Source organism: Sceloporus undulatus, chromosome 3 (assembly GCF_019175285.1).
Source record: "Sceloporus undulatus isolate JIND9_A2432 ecotype Alabama chromosome 3, SceUnd_v1.1, whole genome shotgun sequence".
Lineage (NCBI taxonomy): Eukaryota > Metazoa > Chordata > Lepidosauria > Squamata > Phrynosomatidae > Sceloporus > Sceloporus undulatus.
Window position 1 is genome coordinate 208,198,490 of NC_056524.1, and position 24,315 is coordinate 208,222,804.

The following is a 24,315-nucleotide window of genomic DNA, read 5'->3' on the forward strand; positions in this document are numbered from 1 at the left end:
ATACAACATCTTCTTACAAAATATCTTTAACAGAAGAAAATGTGATTAGCAGGTTTGTCAGTTTTGCTGGCTCCAAGGCTTTCTCTTTTTTCTTGCAAATTAGTTTCTCCTCAGAAACATTAGTATATATGTTATATTGATTTAGCTTCATTTATCTGAATGCCTTGCAAAGGGCAGGTAGATCACTGACATAACCAGGAAACACAAAACTTTTTATCAACTTTAATCACAGTGATGATAATGCACAAGGAGAAGCCTGTGAAATCTCATTTGACATTCAAGTGTACAACAGCTTTTCTTTATTTACCTTGACACAACAAGGTGATAAAACAAGCTGTTGAAATTTGTTCTCCTTTCATTTCTTTGCTCTGAGAACTATTATGTTCATGAATCTATGTTAATGAGTTTTCAAAGGAAGAGAAATCATTAATGTTCAGAACACCTACTCTGTGATAGTAGAGTTTGCATTTAGCACAGCTAGGCCTAGAGAAAGAAATTAAACACTGCTCTTTGTACAATCAATATGCTTTGCAGTAAAAGCTTAATTAACTGATTACCAGACTTTTCTGACCAAGTCAGGAAGCAAAGGATGTCTAAATATGAAAAAATATATATATTTCAGTATTGGTATCGGTACTCAGAGCATTTGATGCTGACTGCACAGTTATCCAAAACTGCTTAAAATAAAACCAGAAACCTAGTTTACTTTGTAACTCCCATCTTTTTTTTTCCACATTAAAAACAAGTTACCAATAGTAATAAAGTGGGACTAAAATCAATAACATGTATTTCACATCTGAAGCCTTGTTCAGGTTATATGAATGGAAGCAAAAACCTGTTCATTCAACTTGTTACAATGCAATTTTGGAGTTGATGAACAAAAACACAATAAATTATTTGAATGTGGTTGGTATCCAATTAAGAACTCACACCAACAGAATTGCTTCAATCAGAAGAACAGGGATGAAGACTTTTTTTTTTTTCCTGCAGAGCAGATTTAGGAAATATGAGAAGGTATGGAGGGGAGGAGAAAAGTAATTTACACAACACTGCAAGTGTATTTCTACTTGCCATATTCTGATTCTGATTGTGTCTTTGTAAGAATTTACAAAACTGCTAGTGGGATGAATGCTTCTTTGGCAGTCAGACTGAAACTGGATGAATGCATGAAGATTATAAATATTTTAATCCAAAATCTCAAGAATTGCCCATTGAAATTAGGAAATCATTTCCTTTATTACTGTATACTGAAATCTGTGCTATTGTTATTATTGTTGTTGTTCTTCTTCTGAGCAATCACTCATGACTACAGATGGGATATCGCATAAGGCAAACAAAGTCAAGAGCCTCATAAAGTGATCTTACTGTTAATGGCCATTTTTTTAAATATTATTAAATATTTCTGGAGCTGAATGGAATTTTGTTCCAGAATACTCACTGAGACAATCTGAGATATTCCCTATTGAATATAACTTCTGCACCTCTCTTTGTGCAAACCACTATTAAACCTGAAGGCAACAAATTAATCACAATTTCTTCTTCCATATGAACCAAGAGAATATAGTTACAAGTTTTTGAAAAACCCAGGATATTAAAATCAGTGTCAACCCATGCTTTTATATCTTGGTTTGTTCTGAAGCTAATAAACATGGTTTCCCAGTTCGGACAAAATGAGGCATGATGGTTATTTAAAGATTTTCTGCTTGCACTACAAATGAAAAAGCAAAAGTGTTGTATGAGCAGGTTAAGGCTCATTCATAACTTGCTTCAGTAAATCAAGATATGATGGGAATTGTCATGGTGTCTAACTTCTCAAACTTTTTGTCATAACACTTTTCATCCATGTTCAGAAAATTAATTGCTATCTTGCTGGTAAGGGATAATCTGAAGTGACTATATGACTCTCTAGTTCTTCAATCTGATTCTATGAACTCAAAAATCCAAGCAATCTTTCATTACAAATTCAAATAAAATGTATATGCTAGACTACATGCATTTCAGGATGTGGGAACTAATAATCTGAAATTGAAGTAAAACCATTTAGCATTGTTTACTCTGATTGCATCCAGAGTACATAATATTTAACAAAAGGCTATGTAACAATTACATTGACAGAGGAAGTCTAGCTATATTTCTCCTAAACAACTTTCGGTTGTCATTCTGCACAAAATATAATATTTACAAAATGAATGCATGAAAATAATTAAACAAATAGTAAGACAAATAGTATGAATGAAAAATTCAATGGTGGCCAGCCAAATTAAAAAGGATTCTAAATTTCATGATTTTGTGATACAGTCCAGTGAAAACCAGAAAACAGAGAGATGGAACTGGCTTTTTACATTTAATAAACTACAACAAATATTTAAATCTCCAGTCACTACCTCTGTCAATAATCTCACACAAATAAACCAAACTGCATTAGTATTATGGTATGACCCAACCATCATTTACTGTGATGCTTTTCATACCTTATTCTGCTTATATTTGAGGTTCCCCACTCCCCTTATTATTACTTGCTGAAGATGGCCTAACTGGAGTTCTTGCATTGAGCTGGAGTTGCACTCAATGGGTCTCTCCCAACTTTATGGTTATAGTCTTCACTATCATAAGCATTTTATTCAGAAGTAAATTTCAAAGAACTCAGTGAGTTCTTCTCTTATGCAACTATGTTTCAGAATGCAATGACTGCTTGGTGTACTACATCAGAGAACATCTGACTGTCTGTAAGCTTTGAATTGGATGAACATCATTAATCACAACAAAACACATTTTGAAAAAGAAAGAAAATAAAAAGACGTATATATTAACTTATAGGAAATTAACTCCTACAGCATTTCTGGAGGAAATATCCTTTTCTGTCTTTGTGATCTCTTGGTGACCATAACATGACAGGTGAAACTTAAGAGTTTCACACATTTGCTTTTCTAAACTCCTTGCTGTGTGCCTTTAAATCATTTCTGATTTATGGCAACCCTAAAGTGAACCTTTCTTGGCAAGATTTGTTCAGAGGGGGGTTGCCATTGCCTTCATCAGAGGCTGAGAGAATGTGACTTGAGAAGGTCACTCAGTGGGTTTCCATGGCTGGCAGGGATTAAAACCCTGGTCTTCAGAATTGCACTCCAATGCTCAAACCACTACACCACACTGGTGGGTAGTTGCCCAAAGGTGCAGTGAGTTTCCATGCATGGAATCGCTAACACCATTTCTTTTGTCTAAAAAAAGAGAATCAGAACAAAATGAAAGGAAACTTATTTATTACATCTTCCACAGCTTCATTTCTACAGTATGTGGAAAAGTAGATAAAAAATTTACAGGTGTGATTGTGGTATAAAATCTTCTAGGTATTCCCCACTTCACTTGGCTCGTGTTCTGAAGTTTTATTTCATTATATATCAAACTAAAGGTTTTGAGATTTCTATTATTTAGAGCCGTCTTGCAGTCTCCTAAGCAGAGCAATTTGGCAGAGAGGTTATGCTTTTTAATGGATCTAATTTAATTGAAAAACACAAAAAGTGAAGTAGTTCTGAAGAATCCAAGAATCGCTGTAACCATCAAAATCCCAAATCATTATGTTCTTCTTTCAGACTTTCCTAGTGAATTCTGTTTATACATGAGATATTTCTGTTCTGTTTCCTTTGTCTGTATCTACAACCAGAGAGAACTATGTGACATATAAAAATAATAGAGGTACTAAGGTAAATTCTACACTCGTAGTTGAAGATCTATGTATGTTTCAACTTTATACAATTCCAGCAAAATGTATCTGAACTAACTTGGATCTGGAATTCAAACAAAAAACCACCCAACAGTGAAACCTTTATTGGCCAACCAAAATGTACAATATACTTGTTTCAAGCTTTTGAAGCTCCACTGGCTTCTTCATCATATAATCACAGAATCACAGAATCGTAGAGTTGGAAGAGACCACAAGGGCCATCCAGTCCAACCCCCTGCCATGCAGGAACTCTCAATCAAAGCATCCCCAACAGAGTACAAACCAAACAGGAGGGGGGAAATTGGAGATGTCAGTAAGATGCCTGCATTTTATTGTTTCTGTCTCTAAGGACAGAATTGCATTCAATCTCTGATTTAAGAGATAAAGATAATAATGTACATGTAACATGGCACCATAGTTATTGCCAAATAGGTTTTCCAGACTACTGGAAAAGGAAGATTAACTATGAATACATAATTTCAATAAAATACATAATTTAAATCAGTGAGTAGAAGATATTATTTTAACACATGTCACAACAACAAAAATGCCCCTCATTTAAAAAATGAGAGATGACAAAGAAGGTTCTTTCCCTCATTTTTAAAAAAAAAACCTCAGAAACACAAGCACATGAAGGAATCATTCAAAAATATGATCACCAGCTTCAAAAGTGATCCATTTCATTCTATTACCTCACAGTTTTGTCATTTCATTTGCACTTCAATCTGCTCCATGGGTATGCCAGATGAAAATTTGTAGAGGAGAAACATACTGTAGAACAGTGGGACAGTGGAAAGCTCCTGGGGAAGATGAGAGGGGAAAGATGCAGCAAGGAGGCTGTGAGTGGGAAAAGGGGGCAGCAGGGGGGTCTTTAATCAAAGTATTGGTGCACAAGAAAGACAATGGGGACCATCAGCCTTTAGGACTGTGGTGGGGATGAGGGCTGCATGAAACCTCTTTTCACAGTCCCTTAAAACCATTGCAAAGCCTCGCTGAACACTTCATGTAGTGGTGTCTCCTGCTCTTCACCTGTCCAGTCAAGCTCACTCCCTTAGCCACATCTTTTGCTAGTAGTGGTGGTGGCAGTTGAGAAACTTGTTAAGGCTGGGCACAGGACATTGCTTCTGTGGTTTAGAGTGGTGCCATTTGGGAAAGACTGATTGACTGCAGCAAGGAGTTAGTGTATGTGGTGGCATGGGAAAAGTGGCAGCAAAAATAAACTTTCAAACTTGGGACCATGCTTAAGCTTTGTGAGCTTTTCTGGGACTTTGCTGGCAGGTTGGAGCTGCACTGCTGCTCCTGCTTTCTTTCATCAGACAGAGTGAGAGAAGAGGTAGCAGAAAACACAATGTTGGTATTTATGAGGAACATTTTAAGCTGTGTTGAGAAGACATGTCTCTAGGGAAGGAGGAGGAGTATCTGGGATCAATCTCTCACTTTTCCCATCCATGTGTGGCCTCTGTAAACCCCCTATACACACATTGGCTATGCCTCTCTCTGCTCCAACAAAGAAGGGTTGAGAGTCCTTCCTCACCAGGGAGAAACTTCTCCCTTTACACCTAGACACCTTCACAGCAGCAACCAAGCAGATGGCTGAGCAGTGACCAAGAGGCCTCTTGCCCACACTGGTGTTTCCTGGAAGGGCAATGTAGGTGAGAGGCCTCTCAGTTGCTGGTCAGCCAGTTGCTTGGTTGCTGCTCCCTGAGTGAACAGCTACAAAAGAAGCAGTGACTGGGCATCTGCATGAGCAGCAACAAAGAAGCCTCTTGTCTGGGTCGGCCTTTGCTACAAAACCGGCATAAGCAGGAGGCTTCTCAGTCACTGCTCTTTCAGATGCTGAGTTGCTGCTCCCAGCATCACTGGGTGCAAAGGGAGCATTGGTCTACATTTGTTGTTTTGAATTTGCAGTAGAACATTATACCTAATATCAAGAAATATGCATGCAGGGGACACTAGGGTTGTCACCCAAGAGGAAAGGGGGTGGTAGCTGAAAAAAGTTTGGGGACCACTGTTATAGAAGCTGTTGGATAGGAACATCATTTGTCTATACTTTTGTTCTCTTGGTAACCGAAAGCTAATCAAAGTGGTAATCTCATTCACAGGAGTCGGTCCACAAACCATCAGCTGCTGATCTATGGCACTAACATAATACTGGCCCCTGGTAAACTAGGGAAAAAATGCTAATTTAGCACATCAGATAGGTTGGAAAACTCTGACCTAAAGGACAGAGACCAGCAGTAATAGAGTCTTCTCAGTTGCTACTCAATTGGTTTGGAATATCCATAAAGTGTTAATTAGACTCCTTCACTCCTGGCACTTCAGAAGGATTTAATTATTATTTTTTGTTCTGCTTTTGGCACCAATCCTACCATGTGTTGTTATTACAGCATTTATATTAATTTTTAATCTGCAATGTTAAGATAAGTCTGGATGCATCGTAACTTTTTGGGAAGAAAACACTTAAAGTTCATTTTAAAACTCTATGTATATAAAACTAAATGTGTTACTTTAAAGTTATAGTTATACATATAAACTTTTTTTATCTCTGAGAATTAATGCTATAGATATGAGAGATTTTAAAATGGTGCTACCATATAAACAATTCTTTCTTGGTTTTACTCAACAAATCAAAACTTTTATGACAATGTTAACCTCTTGCTCCCATCTCTCTCCCCATCCCAGTGATAAATGTACTGTTCAAGACAAAGGTTGACCACCATAAGCATAGCCTAAGACAATGCAATAAAAACAAATCTCACTTAAATGGGATATTATTTTAAGAAGTTATACATGTTGTCACACAAGAAGATGTACATCATATCAACTGATTTAGAATCAATTATGTCAGATGAAGCTACAAGAACTAATAAACAGAACCGGAAAAAAAGAGTAGAAAAAACTGAAAGTCAGATTGCCTGACAGTGATGAGGTTTTATGAAAAGCTCGCCATTAGGTTTTCAAGGAAGCATATTACAGTTATATAGTAGGTCAAGCAAGCCAAAAAGCTCTACCTATGAAGAATGAGTGAACAAAACAGACAGGTGACTACATCTATCTCTGCAAACCTCCATGTGCCTTATACTACAGATCAGCCACACCAAGGTTTTGGAACCCCTTTCCAAAATTTGTAAGGCTTCTGGTTTGTTATATGCTCTTTTAAAAAAAGCCTTTCAGTTTTTCATCTTTTAAATTTTTTTGTCACTGCTGCCTGTTTGTTATCTGCCACTAATGTGGTGCTTTAGTGTTTTTGCTATAAATTGTAAAGGCTATTTTAAAATGTTAATTTACAGAAGGCTTGTTTTTGGCCATCTCTTAAAAGGAAAGGCAGACCACAATAGTTTTAAAATAAATTAATAAAAATACTTTTGCACACCAAAAAGCAACTTTTTGGGGAGGGATATTTGCCAATCTATAAATATCAAAATTTGTGGGTTGTTTTTTAAAGGCTGAGATTTTTCTGGAAATAAATTGCAAATTCTAGAATATGTGCTCACATGAAATCTTTAAGAGGCAGAGTACAGAGAACTAAGCTAAACTCATAGGAGAAGGTTTAATCTTCATGCATAGTGGCTGAATTTAAAAGGAATTATCCAAGGACTGAATCTCTTTTGATGCAAGAGTTCAGTACCTTTTGTGTTGAATGAATGGGCAGGATATGACAGGCCAACCGCATTCCCTGGCAGTTACCTAGTCCAGTGAGACAGTGGGCAGGTGTTCAGATGCAAGCCCACCACTGCACCATGGAGCCCCCACCACTGTTACCATACTACTTGCAGGACCATGCTGTGGTCTGTGAGGGTAGAAACAGGACACCTGGCTTCATTCACATGGCCAGGTACCCTCTTTCAACATCACAAGTCGCAGCCAAGGCCTGCAAATAGAATAGCAGCAGCAGGTTAGGGGGACACATGGCTGTTTGGTCTACCAGCTGTCACTGCAGAGTTTCTGGCAAACTCTTCCACATAGAAACCAATCTAAGAGGTGGCTGAGCTGGGGTTGGGCAGGATCTGCCCATTCCCATCCCAGGACTGTTGACCTCCATCATTTAAAAAGGACGATGCCAGGCCAGTGGGGGAAATGGGCTTTTTGGCCATGCAAATAGTACCTTAGATAGTTCTTTTGAAGGTCAGACCAAAACACAGAACAGATTCACTAGCATGCTGAAATGAAACCCAAAAATCCACCCAGAAAAATCAAGAACTAAAAGGGACATCTAGAAAGAAAGAAAGAAAGAAAGCATTCACTGCGTCTACAACAAGCTCTCTCTTACCTTCTGTGTGAGATCACTAGCTTCATTGATATAGCGGTCTCTCTCCTTCTCCAGCTGATAAATAATCTTCCTCTGTTTAAGAGCCTCCTCCTTATAATTCTGAATTTCTTCTTCTAGGTTCTTCTTTGACTGTTCATGGAGCTTAACAAGGTTCATCTGTTTTTGAGTGACACTAGCAGCCTTCAGCAAGTTCTACAAAAATATGATTTGATTAGTACTCTTGTAAAATGAACAGACACACAAAATCAAAATTAACAGTATATAGCTGTCTTAACAAAAGAAAGGCAGCCATGGGAGGCTGCAGTTGGGAATAGAGGAATAGCAGAGGATAGGGGTGCTTTATTCTTTTGCCTCCAGCTGCTTTTCCACACAAAATCTCCCCAGATGTTTTTTCTATAAAATCCCACATATCCTACTCAATCCCCCACTCTTGACTACAGATTTTTACATCTATAAAATGAGTCTACATATAGAGAAATTTTGAGAGATTGTGTAATGTTTGATTCTCACTGCATCAAGAAGAAAGATTCTCTAAAGACAGGGGAATGAAAACACATTGGGATATAAAGTTAGATTTCTGACTAATCCTTAAATGGATCAACATGAATTTCTGGTTCTCAGTTGCTTAACAATAGGAAAAACTAAATGACTCTATTCAGCTAAATGTGTGAAATGACCCTCCACTCTGTTCAGTTCTGGAAATAAAAATAAGTTCCAGTTTAGTATTCTTTAATTCTAGTTGAATGTCTTTTTTGCAAAGGTCTGGTTGGTGCCTTAAGATGCAATCTATGTTTACTAGATAGCCATTTACTATTAACAGAAGTAGGTAACTGCTAAATATGAATGACAAGGGATGTAACCAGGGACACAATTGTGCTGCATAAATCCCCTTGAAATTAATGAAATATAACACCCCCAACTTTTTACAGAACTTAGCAATACACCAGATAAGAACTCTTGTGCACAAAAGAGGTATATCTGTCAGAGAGAGATTTTGCTTTCTCAGCATGGCTTGCATGATATAATTCATCATCCACCCCATTCTTGGCTGTACATCAGAAGTCAAAATACAATTCCCAAGCTGAAGAGAAAGCAAGATGACAAACTTATTTCTGGTCAGGCGTGGTACTGTAAGAAAGGAGTTATGAACTATGTTAGAAGTTCAAGGTCTGATAGAAATTATTTCTTACACTTGATTAGCTTTTGACCTGTTTTGTTGAAATGATTTGCCAGGCTTTATTGAAATGATTTATTTATTTATTCACTAGTAAAAGTGAAATGCCGTGGTCCCACACCCTGGTGCTTCTTCTTTTCTCTTTCTGCCTGAACACCTATCTTTTTCTTTCTTGTTGGTTTTTCTCTTCATGCACCCTGGTGCTTATTCAGACTTTCCCTCTGCTCTTTCTCCTTCCAGGCAGCAGCACCTTGGCTCTTGCATAAATGTCTAAAGAGTTTGGAGACCAGGAGAAGGAAGCACCACATCAAGCTGCATACGGGTCCTCTAGGGAAATGAATGCCCCAAGCTGGTCTGCAACTTCATCTCTAAGGCTGCATCCATCTGGCAGAAATAATCTGGTTTGACACCACTTTAACTGTCATGACTCAATGCTATGCAATTCTACACTTCCCAGAATTCCATAGCATTGAGCCATGCCAACCAGATTATTTGTGCTGTGCAGATGCAGCCTAAGGAAGCTCTCTTTGTTTGTGCTCTCTCTCTCTCTCTCTCTCTCTCTCTCTTTCTCCAGCTATTTTTCCTCTCCTGCCCTGCCTCACCATGGTTTTTTTTTTACACAGTTCTTTCCTGCTCTCCACTATAGTTTGAAGATTTTGAGGCCCATGCAGCCATTAATTAGTGTAATTCATGCTACAGAGCAACTTTTATTAACTAAAATAAGTAAGTTTTAAAAACAGAACAATTCCAAGATGTCCATGCCAAATTTCAAATGTCCAAGTTTCATTGTAGAGCTACAGCAGAGACAGACAAATGGACACATAATCTCTTCAAATTAAACTATGAGGTTTGGGGAACCACTGCAGGATCTGGAGAAACTTTGGGAAGCTAGATAGGGTGATATTCACTATGCCCAAAAAGGCTGCTTTAATGGTCCAAATAAAATATTTAATAAATACCAAATGCAACAGTTTAAACCACCTATAAATCAATTATATTTCTTTCAAGTTATTAAAGATTGTACTCCTCACTGAAGAGATCTCGTTTATACCAAATTTTATAGAACTACCTCAGTTTCATATGGGACAATTTGTTTGTTTATTTATTATTAATAGAGAATGCAACATTCCTTAATTATATAGACACTCATGAGGTTTCTAGTAAGGGGCTGTAATATTACAGTTTCATTCCATTTCATTTAACCAGCATTACAATGCCTAAAGATCTGTTTGATCTTGTATCAATTCTGCCAACAAGCTTCAACAAAAATAAATGAATCCTTCCATATTATGGGGCAAATACCTATCAGTTTTCTACTGAATTGGCAGACAATTCTGGATATTTTTAGATCACCTGCCATGTTTGTAGAGCAAAACTGATAATTATATTCAAGCTGTTTCTTCATGCTTGAATATCCCTCCTAGGACCCTGGAGAATTTACATAATGAAACGAAAATACTAAAGACTATAAGTAGTTTGGGTTACATGAAAAGGGATAAAATCATTTCTTCACAGTCAGATGTATACCCTTACCTTGTTCAATATGTCCCTTTCTCTCACAAGCTCATCTATAGCTTTCTTATCAATCTCTACTTGCTTTTTGGAAGCTTCCAGCTCTAAAATAAATATAAGAAAAGATTTTAAACTAGGTTCAGACAGCATAACCAGGTCAAAGCAAGGAATTATGAAACTTTTTTTAAATCTTCAGTTAATTGAATACAAAACACATCATCCCACATGAATAACAAGAAATAGAGCTTGCAACAAAATGTTGCAGTGTTTAAATGCTCACTGTTGAGCATGACGTACACATATTCAAGAGTCTATACCCCCAACCTACCTGATCTTCCATTTTATTCATATATAACCATCAGTCAAGCATCCCATGCCCATTGAACATGCTCAGTCCTCATTTTTTTTTCCAGAGAGGGGAGATTCCCTGAGATTTTTTTAAAGTCCTATTTTTATTTTTGCAATGCCTCTCTCTTCTGCCATTTTGGCCACATAAGTAAGAACCATGATTTAGAAATTCTATTGATATGTCCAAGTAAAACCTGTGCCAATATTGCAGTGTGGAATGAATGCACCTGTTCAATCAGCCTTAATGAATACTTCATTCTTCCTCACACGCAATTCTCTACATCCCTACTTCAAACTGTCAGTGAGCACTGCAATATGAGTGAGCATCCTCAATACTCAGTGGGATGTTTTGAGTTATTTCCCACTTTCTTTCTATTTTTAGTACTTCTCCAAACTATGTGTTTCCCCAAGTCTACTAAAACCTCTGTCTTATGTGTGGGTTGTGCAACAAAAGCCACAGACCCATCATAAGAAATAGAGGCAATGATGACATATGTTGGACTGTAAATAATGACAAATAAATATGGAAATATAGGCAGGGACTGGAATTGAGAAATGTATTCAATCAATTTATAAGGTTCTCTTCAAACAAACACACTCAAGCCACATACTTGTTTCGTAATATGGACCTCTCAAACTAGTCTTGCATGAGGAGCAATCAAACAAGTTTTATTTCAAGGACCCAAAACACATGGGCCAAATAAGGCTGCTTCCTGCTACTTTGAGGGCATGGCGTTCATATGACACACACTCCCAAAGAAACCTGAAGCCACATCAAGGCCACACTCTGGGCCAAATTGACTCCCCAAAAGGAGTTAATTTGGATCAACTGGCCTGTGCAGCCTGGGACTGCAGCAGCAGTGTGCTTTGGGAGTGGGCCGTGCGGTAGCCACAGTCCTGGCCCGATCGTGGTTGGAACAGCCAGCGACTGCTCCTTCATAAACATCTGCTTCACCCCTATGTGGCACAACACAACAAAACATTCTGATAGTGTAGCATACTAGTGGCATACATAATTAAACAAAGGAATCACAAAACAATGTGAGGAGCAGTTCTTCTGAAGAACCAGTTAAATTGGCTACACTAAACTGTATTAGCTATAAAAGCTGTCAGACTGCACCAGCTATGAGTCTGTTAAACTTGTGGCAACAGAGCCAAAAAGTGGTTTGAGTATTGGACTATAACTGTAGAGACCAGTGTTCGATTCCCAGCTCGGCCATGAAAGATAAGTCACATATTCTCAGCCTCAGAGCAAGACAAAGGCAAACCTCCTCTGAACAAAACCTGCCAAGAAAACCTCATGATAGGGTCTCTTTAATAATAATAATAATAATTTGTTTTATTTATATACCGCTATTCCAAAGATCATAGCGGTGAACAGCAAGTAAGCTAATCAGCAAGTAAGCTAATTTGCCCCCAACAGTCTGGGTACTCATTTTAGCGACCTCGGAAGGATGCAAGCCTGAGTCGAGCTTGGGCCCTTTTGCTGGTCTTGAACTCGCAACCTTGTGGTCTTGAGTGAATGGCTGCAGTACAGGCATTTAACCACTGCGCCACCAGGGCTCCTTTTAGGGTCGCCATAAGTCAGAAACAACTTGACAACCAACAACCAACACTAAACTAGTCCTCAGAACTGAGCTTTGAACTTACAACGCTCTGACTGAAATGCCAATTCACTGAAAAAAACAGGCATGCTCTCAGAACAGACAGAATTAGAAATACTCTCTGAAATGATTATTATATCTATGCTGAATTAAGTGTCTTGGAAATGTATGTAAATGCATATATGAGATGTGCTATTTTCTACCAAATCCTCAAATTTCTAGCATTACAGAGAGTGAGTCACTGAAAACCATACGTATCTAGAACTCTTATATTTGCTATGTTCACACTCGCATGATAACAAAAAGGTCTGTTCCTTTCCATGGATGCACCAATTCTATTTCTAAATGCTCAATTGAAGTTTGACGTTGCTGCAATGATAGAAATTCAAGGAGTGAAGAAAAATGTTGGGGGGGGGCAGAATCCCTATGGGGGGATTTTCCCCCCCATCTGTACATTCCTGTAACCACCCCACTTTTGTGATTGGTGAGTCTCAGTCATTTTCAGCACTTTCAAGTGACCCTAGGGAACAGAAAAGTTTCAGAACAAAAAGAATTTTCCAAGAAACAATTATCTTACCTTTTTCAAGCCCATTTATCTGGTTTTTAAGAGTATCCCTTTCATGTTCTGCCTGTGTTTTGTGCTCTTCTACAACACGTAATTTTCGCTGCATAACCTCTCTCATTTTGGTAAGCTTTGCAATCTCTTGACGCATCTGAGAAACCTCATCTTCTCGTAACTAGGGGAAATAAGGAATAGGGATGAGGACACAACAAAAACATATCAACTCCTTTCCTCACTCAGATTTCATGTACTGTATCAGGTAAAATAAAAGAATAATAGCAATTGTTATTTCTAATTGTAAAATACAATTTCAAGCATATGCAGAAGCTGTACGGTTTGGCAGAGTGCCAGTTATATTTCCATCCTCTTTGTCTCCCCAGTCTTATTTTCATTCCCTTTGTACAAATAAACTTATTGGTACTGAGAAATTATTGGTCATTACAGCTGGCTGCCATTTACTGAAAGACAACTAAGGTGGCTATCTTCTTCCACAATAGGGGTGACTGACTGTGGAAGACTGGGTGGCTGCATTACCCCCCCCCCATTATAGATTAATTGCTTATAATTGCTTATAACATATAATTACTTCTTTTCCCATCCTGACGGATGGAAGATATACAGGGATGGCGGTGGAGGATAATGTGAAAAGGAAAAGTGAATAAAAAGACAGATCTGCAGCTAGTTAGTAGTACATAATATTCAAGACAAACAGCTATGTTAAGCAATTGCAACAGAAACCACCACTGCCTTTGACCTCTTACAATGCAAGCCTATGCACCGGTATTTGTTTTTGTTGTGTGCCTTCAAGTCATTTCTGACTTATGGCAACCCTAAGATGAAACTATCATAGGGTTTTCTTGACAAAATGCAATCAGAAGAGGTTTGCCTTTGGCCTTTCTCTGAGGCTGAGAGAATGTGATGGTCACTGAGTGGGTTTCCATGGCTGGGCAGGAATTCAAACCCCGATCTCCAGAATCACGCTGGCTCTCTCTATATATAGAGACCTGGAATTAAGTTTCGCTGAACTCATGGGATTTACATCTCAGTAGATACTCATAACATCACAACGTAAAGACTAATAAAGTGTGGTCCAACCTTTTTAGTACAAGTCTATCATATATTTCATGAAAATCATGAAGCAGACTTTACTGCCAAAACTTCAGCCTTTTAGACTAATTTGTTAGACAACCTCAAGCAAAATTATCTGGTTTTGCAAGAACCTAGACCTATATACTACATCAGAATGAGATAAACCCTTTCTTATAAATCCAATAATTTTTTTTTAACCAGGCCAGTCCCTTAAAGCAGAATATTTCATTAACAAATAACTTACTCTATTTAACAGAATGAACTGTACTCAATAAACTCAATAAACTATTTGTTTCCCATCTTCTTTAACTTAAGGCTTCCTGTACTCCTTGAACAGAGAAGGTTAGATACAATAAATGAACAATGGCAATATCTTAAGTTTGCAAAGTGACTTTCATCTTATGGATAGATTGATCTACCTTTTAATAGACAGGCAGCTCTAGGATGTAACAAAAGGTATGGAAAAACAACAATTTACAGAACAGACAGAGGATGGTAACTGAAAGAGTAGCTTTTTGTGGAAAACACCACGTGTGAAAAGAGTTATGTTATCATTTCCCATAAGTATATAGTCAGAGCCAAACAACATATGTCATTAAATGCAATTAATACACATTTTGTTGCATAAACAGCAGCCCTTGGGAGAGATTTAACTCTTATTCTTGCTTTCACAAAAATACCTGAAAGCAGTTGTTACTTGTTTCAAGGGAAGCTTACACTAGTGTGAAAAGATCAAACATTCAAATATTTGAAATGTCAAACTCCTATATATAAATCAATAATGATAAGCAGCAATAAACAACAATACTGTTTTTGAACCTGGGTTATATTTTATGTCACTTTCAACTTACTCTCAGCTCTGTGGTCTTCTGCTGATTTTCTTGGGTGAGTTGTTCAACAGTCAAGGTGTGCTGTTCATTCTCTTGCTGGAGCTTGGCATTTTTTGCTATACATTGGTCTAGATCCTTTGAGACTCTTTCATTCACGATCTATGAGATTGTCACACAAAGCAGAAGATTTGTTTGTAATCAGATTACTGAACTGACTCAGAAAACCCAGTAGCAACTCAATATTTTCCAACTTTTCTTCACATACTGTTCTGATTATCATAGTAACATTATATTTTAATATCTGTTTGTGATTTGGCATTTACAGTGGACATCAATGCTTCCTGTAATCACTGCAAATCAGCAGGAACACCAAATGGCTTTAATCAGGAGCAGTAAGAAGGTGCTATGAATTTCACTAAATAAAGTTTGCATTCATGAGGAGCAATTTGTAAAATAAGTGTTCAGTGGCAGAAGGGTCTCAAGTTTATTTTCTAGTATATTCACCTAAAGGATCCCAGACAGTAGAGAATTTACTATTACAAGGTATGGTGATGGCTACCAACAGAGATAGCTTTAAAAGAGGATTAGACAAATATCTAGAATATAAGGCTATCAATGACCATCACTACTCTATAGCATGCTTCTAAGCCAACTGCTTAGAAACAACACTAGGAGTGATCTTTATCTCTTGTTTGTGGATGTTGCATAGCAGGGCTAGCCCATCTGCCTCAAGTGACAGATAATAATAATAATAATAAATTTATTTCTATACCGCTATTCCTCGATGATCACAGCAGTGTACAAGATATATAAAAACAATATAAAATGACAAAAAACCCTCCAACCTCCCACATACACAATATAAAAACAGTTAAAACATCATAAAGACCCCAATACACATAGCTGACAAGAGAAAATGCATATGTACATCGCTAGAAGGGGAGAAGGATCACAAAAGAACTCATGGGGGAAAAGCCTGGTTAAAAAGAAAGGTATTCAGAGTCCTTTTAAAAGCATCAAGGGAGGTGGCTGTACGGAGCTCGTCGGGCAAGGTGTTCCAGAGTTGAGGGGCTGAAATGGAGAATGCCCTCCAAGTTACACTATAGCGTGTGTCTGGAATTCTTAGAAGATGTTTCCCGCCCGACCTGAGAGTGCGGGGCGGATTGTATGGGGAGAGGCGGTCCTCCAAGTACCCTGGGCCCAAGCCATTTAGGGCTTTATAGGTTATAACCCACATCTTGTATTGCGCTCGGAAGCGAATGGGCAGCCAATGAAGATCTTTCAAAACAGGTGTTATATGACTGGCCCTGGGACATCCAGTGACCAGACTGGCTGCCATATTCTGCACTAATTGAAGCTTCCGAGTTTGGTACAAGGGTTGCCCCATGTAAAGCGCGTTACAGAAATCCAACCGAGAGGTTACCAGAACGTGTACCACGGTTTCAAGGTCCCCCCCGGCCCAGGTAGGGTCGCAGCTGGCGTATCAGCCGAAGCTGATAACAGGTGCTCCTGACCATAGCATCCACCTGAGATGTAAAGTGGAGTGACGAGTCCAGAAGCACCCCCAGACTGCGAACAGAGTCCTTCACAGGGAGCATGACCCCATTCAGGACAGGTGGAAAAATTCCCTTCCCTGGGCCAGGAGAGCCTATCACCAGTACTTCCGTTTTCTCTGGATTCAAACTGAGTCTGTTTTCCCTCATCCAGCCCATTACCAACTCCAGACAGGCATTTAGAGGAGAGATGCCATCCCTAGTCACTGCATCAGTCGGAGACACAGAGAAACATATTTGGGTGTCATCAGCGTACTGATAACACCGCGCCCCGTGTCTCCGGATGATCTCTCCCAGCGGCTTCATGTAAATGTTGAATAGCATGGGGGACAAGATCGCTCCCTGAGGGACCCCAGATGTAAGGGCCCTCTTATCGGAGCGACAGTCCCCCAGCTCCACCATCTGGAATCTACCCGAGAGGTAGGAACGGAACCACTGTAAAGCAGTGCCCCCGATACCCAACTCCCTCAGGCGATCCAGAAGGATACCATGGTCGATGGTATCGAAGACCACTGAGATGTCCAAAAGCACTAACAGGACACGCTCCCCCTGTCCATGCCCAGACGGAGATCATCGACTAAGGCGACCATGGCAGTCTCAACTCCATCAGATCAAGTGGCGCAATACAGCCCTAGGGGAGCCAGGCTGTAAAATGGCAGGTTCTGCAACATACAGGGCTAACCGGACAGGCAATCTCCCAGGGCAACCTGTCTACAATGCTTGGCTCTGAGGAAGGACCCTTCAGAGCTAAGCATTTATGAAGACATTTGTACCTGAACACCTTCTGTGGCCAGTGCTGTTTTCCACAGAAGGCAAGTGCCACCAAGATTGAGACAACTAAAGGAGACAAGATAGGTACCAGGAAGGGAAGAGACGTAAAGAGGCAAGTGTGTAACTGGGCAAGGAAGGGATAGAGTCAGATGAGGGAGAAGGGGAACGAGGGGAATGAAGGGAGGGGGAAAAGGGAGAAAAGTGGATGGATAGGCAAGGCTAGTACTGAGGGAGGGAGAAGCAGCACTTTGATAACTGAGGTAGCAGCAGTTCTTTGCATCCCATCTCAAGCAGTAGGAAAGCTCAGATTGCTGCTGTCTCACAGGAATCTCACTGGCCCCCATGGAAACCAGGAGGCTGGACATAAACAGATCATTGGCCTGATCACACATTGCTCTTAAATTTCTTGTGCTTTCTGGGTCTAAGATACTGTTATTTCTTCCACCTGTAGTCCATCTTCAGTCAGAGGAACAAGGAAATCAGGATTGATATTGTCATCATTGTTATTACTACAGAATTTACATTTCTGTTTACTCATGTTCGCTGGGCAGTTTTCAAAGAGTGTTAAACTAAATACTAATTTGAAACAGTTTCTTTAAAAAATTTAAATGCAGCATAAAACCTTGTTTTGTATCAGAGAAAAATAAAATTGCTTAGCAGCTCAAATGATCAACACAAAATATACCTAAAACACAGTTGCAAAAGGCTGGTCTTCACCTTGTGCTGGAAAGTTGACAGAGAAGACACCAGACAAACCTTTCCAGTATTCTATTTTGCCTAACATATCTTCAAATGAAGAAGTTATTATTATACATTGGGGGGGGGGGGGGGGTGGGATAGTGAGGCATCACTGTACAATAAAACTGATAAAATCAGTATGAACAGTACAGTACATTTTGGAAGCAGATCAGCATATAAGTATAGCCAAATTAGCAGTATTCCATGACTGCAAGGAACTACATTACAAATGGCTCCCAGATACCACCCAGAATGTGTAAATAGATCCTCACACTGGTTAAAAAAAGGCCTACATCAGGCTGAATATTGTCCACCAAAACAACCAAGTTTTCCTTTTAAATGTGTAAATACATTTCACTTGTGATTGATTTTGCCAAAGCCTTCTACTAAAGTAACTACGTGCTTCATCCAGGGACTGATGAGAATAAAATACTCTAAATTTGCATGACATATACAATTCTAAAAAGAACTTTGCTACATGAAGAATTGCTGTACAATTATCAAAGCTCTTTTGTTGTTTACTAAAATTGCTTCTGTGAGGGCTTTGCAGTATTGAGGGAAATGGACCAAAAAGACAAACAAACTCAGAAGACAAATTTAATGCCTAGCCAGAAAAGTGCTAAGGCCCATTCCCACTGGATTATAAAGCGAATTAAGAATCAGATTATAGGGACATCGTTCCCATTTGAATTTGCGTCCGATCCTTATTTGGTTGATTTCTCTAGCGAAAACCTGAATCATCGTTGGATAACCCAGGTTATCCTGATACCACTTTTCAAGCGGTTCTTTTTGCAGCTGTGGTGTCAGATCCAGGGCAAATTAATGGGAACGACAGGGTGTTCGAATCAGTATTTTAGGAGGGGAGGAGCAATGTTCAAGGGACTGTCCCAGGGGTGTCACCAGCTTTGTTCTCTTTCCTGGCCATCCCTGCGTCTTTTCCCCCTGTTCCCGTAGCCTTTCCATGGTGGTGCAGGAAGCAGGGTAAGGCGATTGCGCGTGTAGACAAATTTATTTTTTAAAAAAATATTAAGCTTTCGATCGCCTAGGCACTCTGTCGGGTGTCCGAACATAGCAAATTGCTACACTGACCTCCAAACGCAGTAAGCACATTTTGCCCCCCTGCAACCCCCCCCCCCCCGCTCGACATGTGAGGAGACCCATTGAACACCATTTTTATTTCCTTTTTGCTTTTTTGCTTTTTGGGAATGGGGAAGAAAAATAGCCCTTGTCAAAATGCATCGAAGAAATTGGCATCACTGTGATGTCTAATCGCCTAAGTGCTTGATTGACAGCTTTTTAAAAAACCGGTTCCAAAAAGGCATTGGGAACAGGGAACAAAAAAGTCCACGTCAAAATACAATGGAGAAATATCAATGGGAACGAGAACATGGGTCAAGAAAAACTGAGTCCATTTGCTCCCTTTTGTAATGGGAACGATGGATGTGATGCGAATATGACTCGGATACTCGATCCAAGCCAGACTTACAGCGAGATTCGTCAGTTTATATGCCCAGTGGGAATGGGGCCTAAGAAAAGTTTTTTTGGGGGAAAAATCAACTTTATACTCGTAAGACCAATTTCTGGTTAAAGTCCTTTAGCAGCATTTTTTATTACCTAAGCTCACAACAAAAATGAGTAAGAAAATACTGCTGCCTAGTTTTCTATTTACCTGCAAATTTCAGTATTTATCATGGTTTTCTTGGTTTCTGGTACCAAGTTATGAAAAACAATGGTGAAAAACAATAGTCTTGTGAGCCATAGCAACAAGATATGAACACTGTCAGAAGCGTGAGTCAGTTCATATGATTGTACAAGTCTGAGGAGGTTGCTGACCCCAAGCCACAAATGTCAGTTTATGCTGATTTAAGCTTCATCAGCCTACATGTGATCAGTCATGTGCAAGCTTCTCACACAGAGTAAACTTAGCTTTTAGCAACAGCAATAGCACTTACATTTCTATAGTGCTGAGCACACTCTAAGCTGTTTACAATGTGTAAGCCAATTGCCCCCAACAAGCTGGGTACTCATTTTACCAACCTAGGAAAAGATGGAAGGCTGAGTCAACCTCGAGCCCTGCAAGATTAAACTCATGACATTTTGGCTGCAGTGCCAGCATTTAACCACTATGCCACCATGGCTTTTGCCATGATAAATGTGGCATTATTGATTATCCATTTAAACTAGGGAGTAGCATTCACAGAACCTGTTTAGCATAAGCAGATAAAATGGTTAGAAGCAGTTTCACCCACACAGCAGCTGTTACAGCTGGACTGACTTCAAAGAGGGCTGTAATCCATCCTTTTTCACCTCCCATCTGAAAAAAAGGTGCTGAGAAATGAAGAAGATGGTGCAAAAGGACAAAGAAGCTGAGAGAACACTTTCTTCAATACACTTCTAAAGCACTTTAGCATTTTGCTCCTAAAATGGAAACTCATCCAGACAAAATGAGAAGGGGCAGGAGGGTGTGTAGACATACCAGTTTACATCATCACAAGTGACATCCACAAATAATATCAGGGGGAGCGGGGAGTCTTTTTAAAGGAACAAAGTATTTTGGAAAATGGGGAGAAATACTACAACAAACAATACCACTGTGTTCCCACACATGTGACCCATCTGTAAGACCCCTTGTCTCTGTTCTTTCAGAGGAAACTGCTATAATGCCAGTGATTTCCCTCAATATTACATCTGTAGTCCCAAATTAACAAAGGAAACTCTTTCTTTTGCAGTTTGCATCTGATTTTGATTTCAAAGCTTATACATGCATGTTCTTGAGACAAATTGTTTAAGACCCTACAATAATACCTTTTGCTCTTTGAGAAGTTGTTCAAGCTTCAGGAGCTCCTCTTTGGTCCTATTCATGCCCTGCTGCATTGTCTTTATATCACTTGCTTTATTGTCCAATTCCGTCTGAAGCTGTTTCAGTTCTCTCTCCATTTTGTCTTTCCTTCGAGCATCCCGTGAAGCTTCATTCTGACGCATCTGGATTTCCTGTTGGAGCTGCATTAGCCACAAAATGAAAAATAACAAAACTCCATTTGTCTTTTAGTCCATGGCATCAGTAGGCATATGCTCATTTGACAGATGTTTTCAAATTCTTTTACACTGGATATTTTATATGCTGAACTCAGGGGTTACCTGTTCTCTGGTTTACCTGTTCTCTGACTATCACTTGATTTTCTCTTCCATTCTTTGTGTGAAGTCTTGACTTTATCCCTATATTACCTTTATCTCTCACTAGACTTGCATATCTGTGGAGAGTATTCTGTCCATTTCTCCTACACTTTAAGGAAAACATATTAATACAGTGCACCCGCGTTTTATACTGGTGCGCCATGTGCATCTTTCAGCATACGTTGAAAGACATGCCGGAAAAGCCCCTTGCACACTCCGGAAGACGTAATGAGGCATGCGCCCAGGGGATTCAGCATACGCTGATTTCCCCTTACGTGGAGAGATCCAGAACAGATCCCCACATAAGGGGAGGGCCCACTGTAGTAGAACTGATGTTGTTTAATAATGAGTCTGATTAAAATCTTAGTTGATTTGTTAGGAGTGATCAATTAAGATTTTTCATCAGACTCTTATTAAACAACACCAGTTCTACAATTAGTGCATTTTCCTACTATTTCCTTTTTCTCCCTTTTGCTATGGACATACCCAAAAAAGACCTTTTTGTTGTTCTTAACCTCTCCAGCAAGCTTGAGCTCTTTCTGTGCTTTTGCTTTTTGACCCCTACATGTGCTAGCTATTTGTCTGAATTCCTCCTTGGTTATTTCCCCTTTTTTCCATTTCTTATACATGCCTCATTTAAAACTTAGTTCAGTTGAAAGTTCCTTAGTTATCCATCTTGGTTTCTTGAGACACCTCCCATTTTTCCTCCTCACTGGAACTGTTTTAAATTGTGCCTTCAGTATTTCCCTTTTGAGAAACTCCCATCCATCCTGAACTCCCTTCTCTTTTAGTATTCCTGACCATGGGATCACCCCCAGTATTTCCCTAAGTTTACTGAAATCAGCTCTCCTAAAATCTAGAATGCGTGTCTGACTATGCTGGCTTCTCCTTTCCACTGTATAACAAACTCCAAGAGAACATGGTCATTGCCACCTAATGTTCCCACCACTTGCACCCCACTAACCAGTTCATCCCTGTTGGTTAGGATCAGATCTAAAATAGCAGATCCTCTTGTTGCCTCTTCCACTTTTTGGACAATGACATTGTCTTCCAGGCAAGTGAGGAATTTGCTAGGCCTTGAGGTTTTGGCTGAGTTTGATTTCCAGCAAATATCAGGATAATTGAAGTCCCCCATCACTACTACGCCCCTCCTTTCTGAGTGTGTGGTCATCTGTTCTAGAAAGGCATCATCCAATTCCTCCGTCTGACTTGGGGGGTCTGTACTAAACTCCCACAATAACATCCTTGTTATTTCTCTCCCCTTTATCCAGATGCTCTCCACCTGCTTTCCATGATTTAAGTCCTGGATCTCTTCACATAATAGACAGCCCTGACATATAATGCTTCTCCTCCTTCTTTCCTATTTCTCTTTAAAATGTTATACCCCTCTATTACTACATTCCAATCATGAGACTCATCCCACCAGGTTTCAGTGATACCTGTTATATCATATTTGCTTTGTTGTGCTAGGAGTTCAAGTTCATCTTGCTTGTTTCCCATGCTCTCTGCACTAGTGTAGAGATATCTAAGACCATGTGTTCTCCTCCCTATTCCAATAACATTGTGTTAGTGTGACTACTGAAATAGGGATGCTTATATTTGCACCACTTCTATTTCAAATAATTAACCCAACCCTAAAAGAGGCTAATACAAAGAGGATGTGAAAGGATGAGAAAGATTACACAGATGAAGAAGTGGTAGATATAACAGCTACATGATCATTAAACAGTTGCTATTCAAGGTGGTGATCGATGTATCAGTGCTTGCTACAAAGCATAGCAAGTTTTCTGGAAAGAAAGAAGCAGGTGTAGACAATGGGCCTGTTTCTGTCACAAAGGGGGGAGGGGGGAGACCTTGCCAAGTCCCCCAAATTAGACAGCATAAGAAGCCCTGCATTACACAACATAAAGAAGATAAAGGCTCCAAATTAGTAATTGCACTAATTAGCTTTTCTAATAATAGTTGGTGTGGGAGGGAGATGAGGAACATAAGAATGATGCAATGGAAACCTAAACGGTATAGAGTCACTCAGTTACAGATGTAGATAGATGGAAGTGGAAAAAAGCTGGGAGGTGAATCCCTAAACAAACACAAGCAGGTGAATGAGCAAAAAGTTTAGGGGAGATGGACATAAAATAGATATTCTGGTCCATGCCAGTTTGACAAAGTGGAGAAAGGTCCTATAAAGACCTAACTATTCATACACACAAATATATCTGATGGAGGGGATTAATGCTTCTAATGATGCCCTGTTGTTGATGATCTCCCACTAAGGTGCCTGGAAAAAAGTTTGGGAAAGATACAGCAAGTGACATCCACAGAAATTAATTACAAGAGTTGTAAAATCTTCTAGCAACAATGACAGCAGCTTAGGGAGTTTCACAGACCTGAGCAATGGTGGATTCTGCCTCGAATTTTGTCTTTTCTGCCTCTTGCTGTTGATCTGACATATTTGTTACATTTTCACGTAACTTTACAACTTCTGCCAATAGCTGGTCCCGTTCTTTTGTTACTTCCTCCTTAAACTTTAGCAATTCCCTCATGCTGAAAGGAAGAAAATCCTTATCAACAGTGTTCTCAGCATGAAGCATTTTGTAGAAAACAGCAGTTAAAGATAACTGGCTTGCAAGTGACTCTTTCCATTGGCCCCGAAAAGCTGTCAATTAAATTACATGTCTACTGCAGTTATGAAAAACACTCCCATTGTGGCAGAACTATAACCACTTAATAGTACAGTGGGCCCTTGCTTTACGCGGGGGATCCGTTCTGGACACACACACACACACCGCATAAAGCAAATAACGCAAAAGCTTGAGCCACATTATAACCAATGGGGGTCATGCTTGCCGCACGGCCACGCACACACCTCATGGCCACACGCACGATTTCGTGAGCCTCATTGGATATAATGGGGCTTGTGCTTGCCGCGTGGCAATGCACAAGCGCAGGGTACACACGCATTTCCCAGGCGG

General features: G+C 39.5%; 1 protein-coding gene across 1 annotated transcript in view; it reads right to left on the reverse strand.

Annotated features, from left to right (window-relative positions):
- CFAP58 (cilia and flagella associated protein 58) overlaps nucleotides 1-24,315 on the reverse strand; it is a 129,797-nt gene that overhangs the window by 91,835 nt on the left and 13,647 nt on the right. Inside the window, exons 4-9 of the mRNA XM_042456092.1 lie at nucleotides 23,731-23,887; nucleotides 20,975-21,169; nucleotides 15,129-15,266; nucleotides 13,204-13,363; nucleotides 10,696-10,778; nucleotides 7,989-8,180 (exon numbers count right to left, since the gene is read on the reverse strand). Coding sequence (XP_042312026.1) covers nucleotides 7,989-8,180; nucleotides 10,696-10,778; nucleotides 13,204-13,363; nucleotides 15,129-15,266; nucleotides 20,975-21,169; nucleotides 23,731-23,887 — 925 coding nt within the window. The remainder of the gene's footprint in view (nucleotides 1-7,988; nucleotides 8,181-10,695; nucleotides 10,779-13,203; nucleotides 13,364-15,128; nucleotides 15,267-20,974; nucleotides 21,170-23,730; nucleotides 23,888-24,315) is intronic.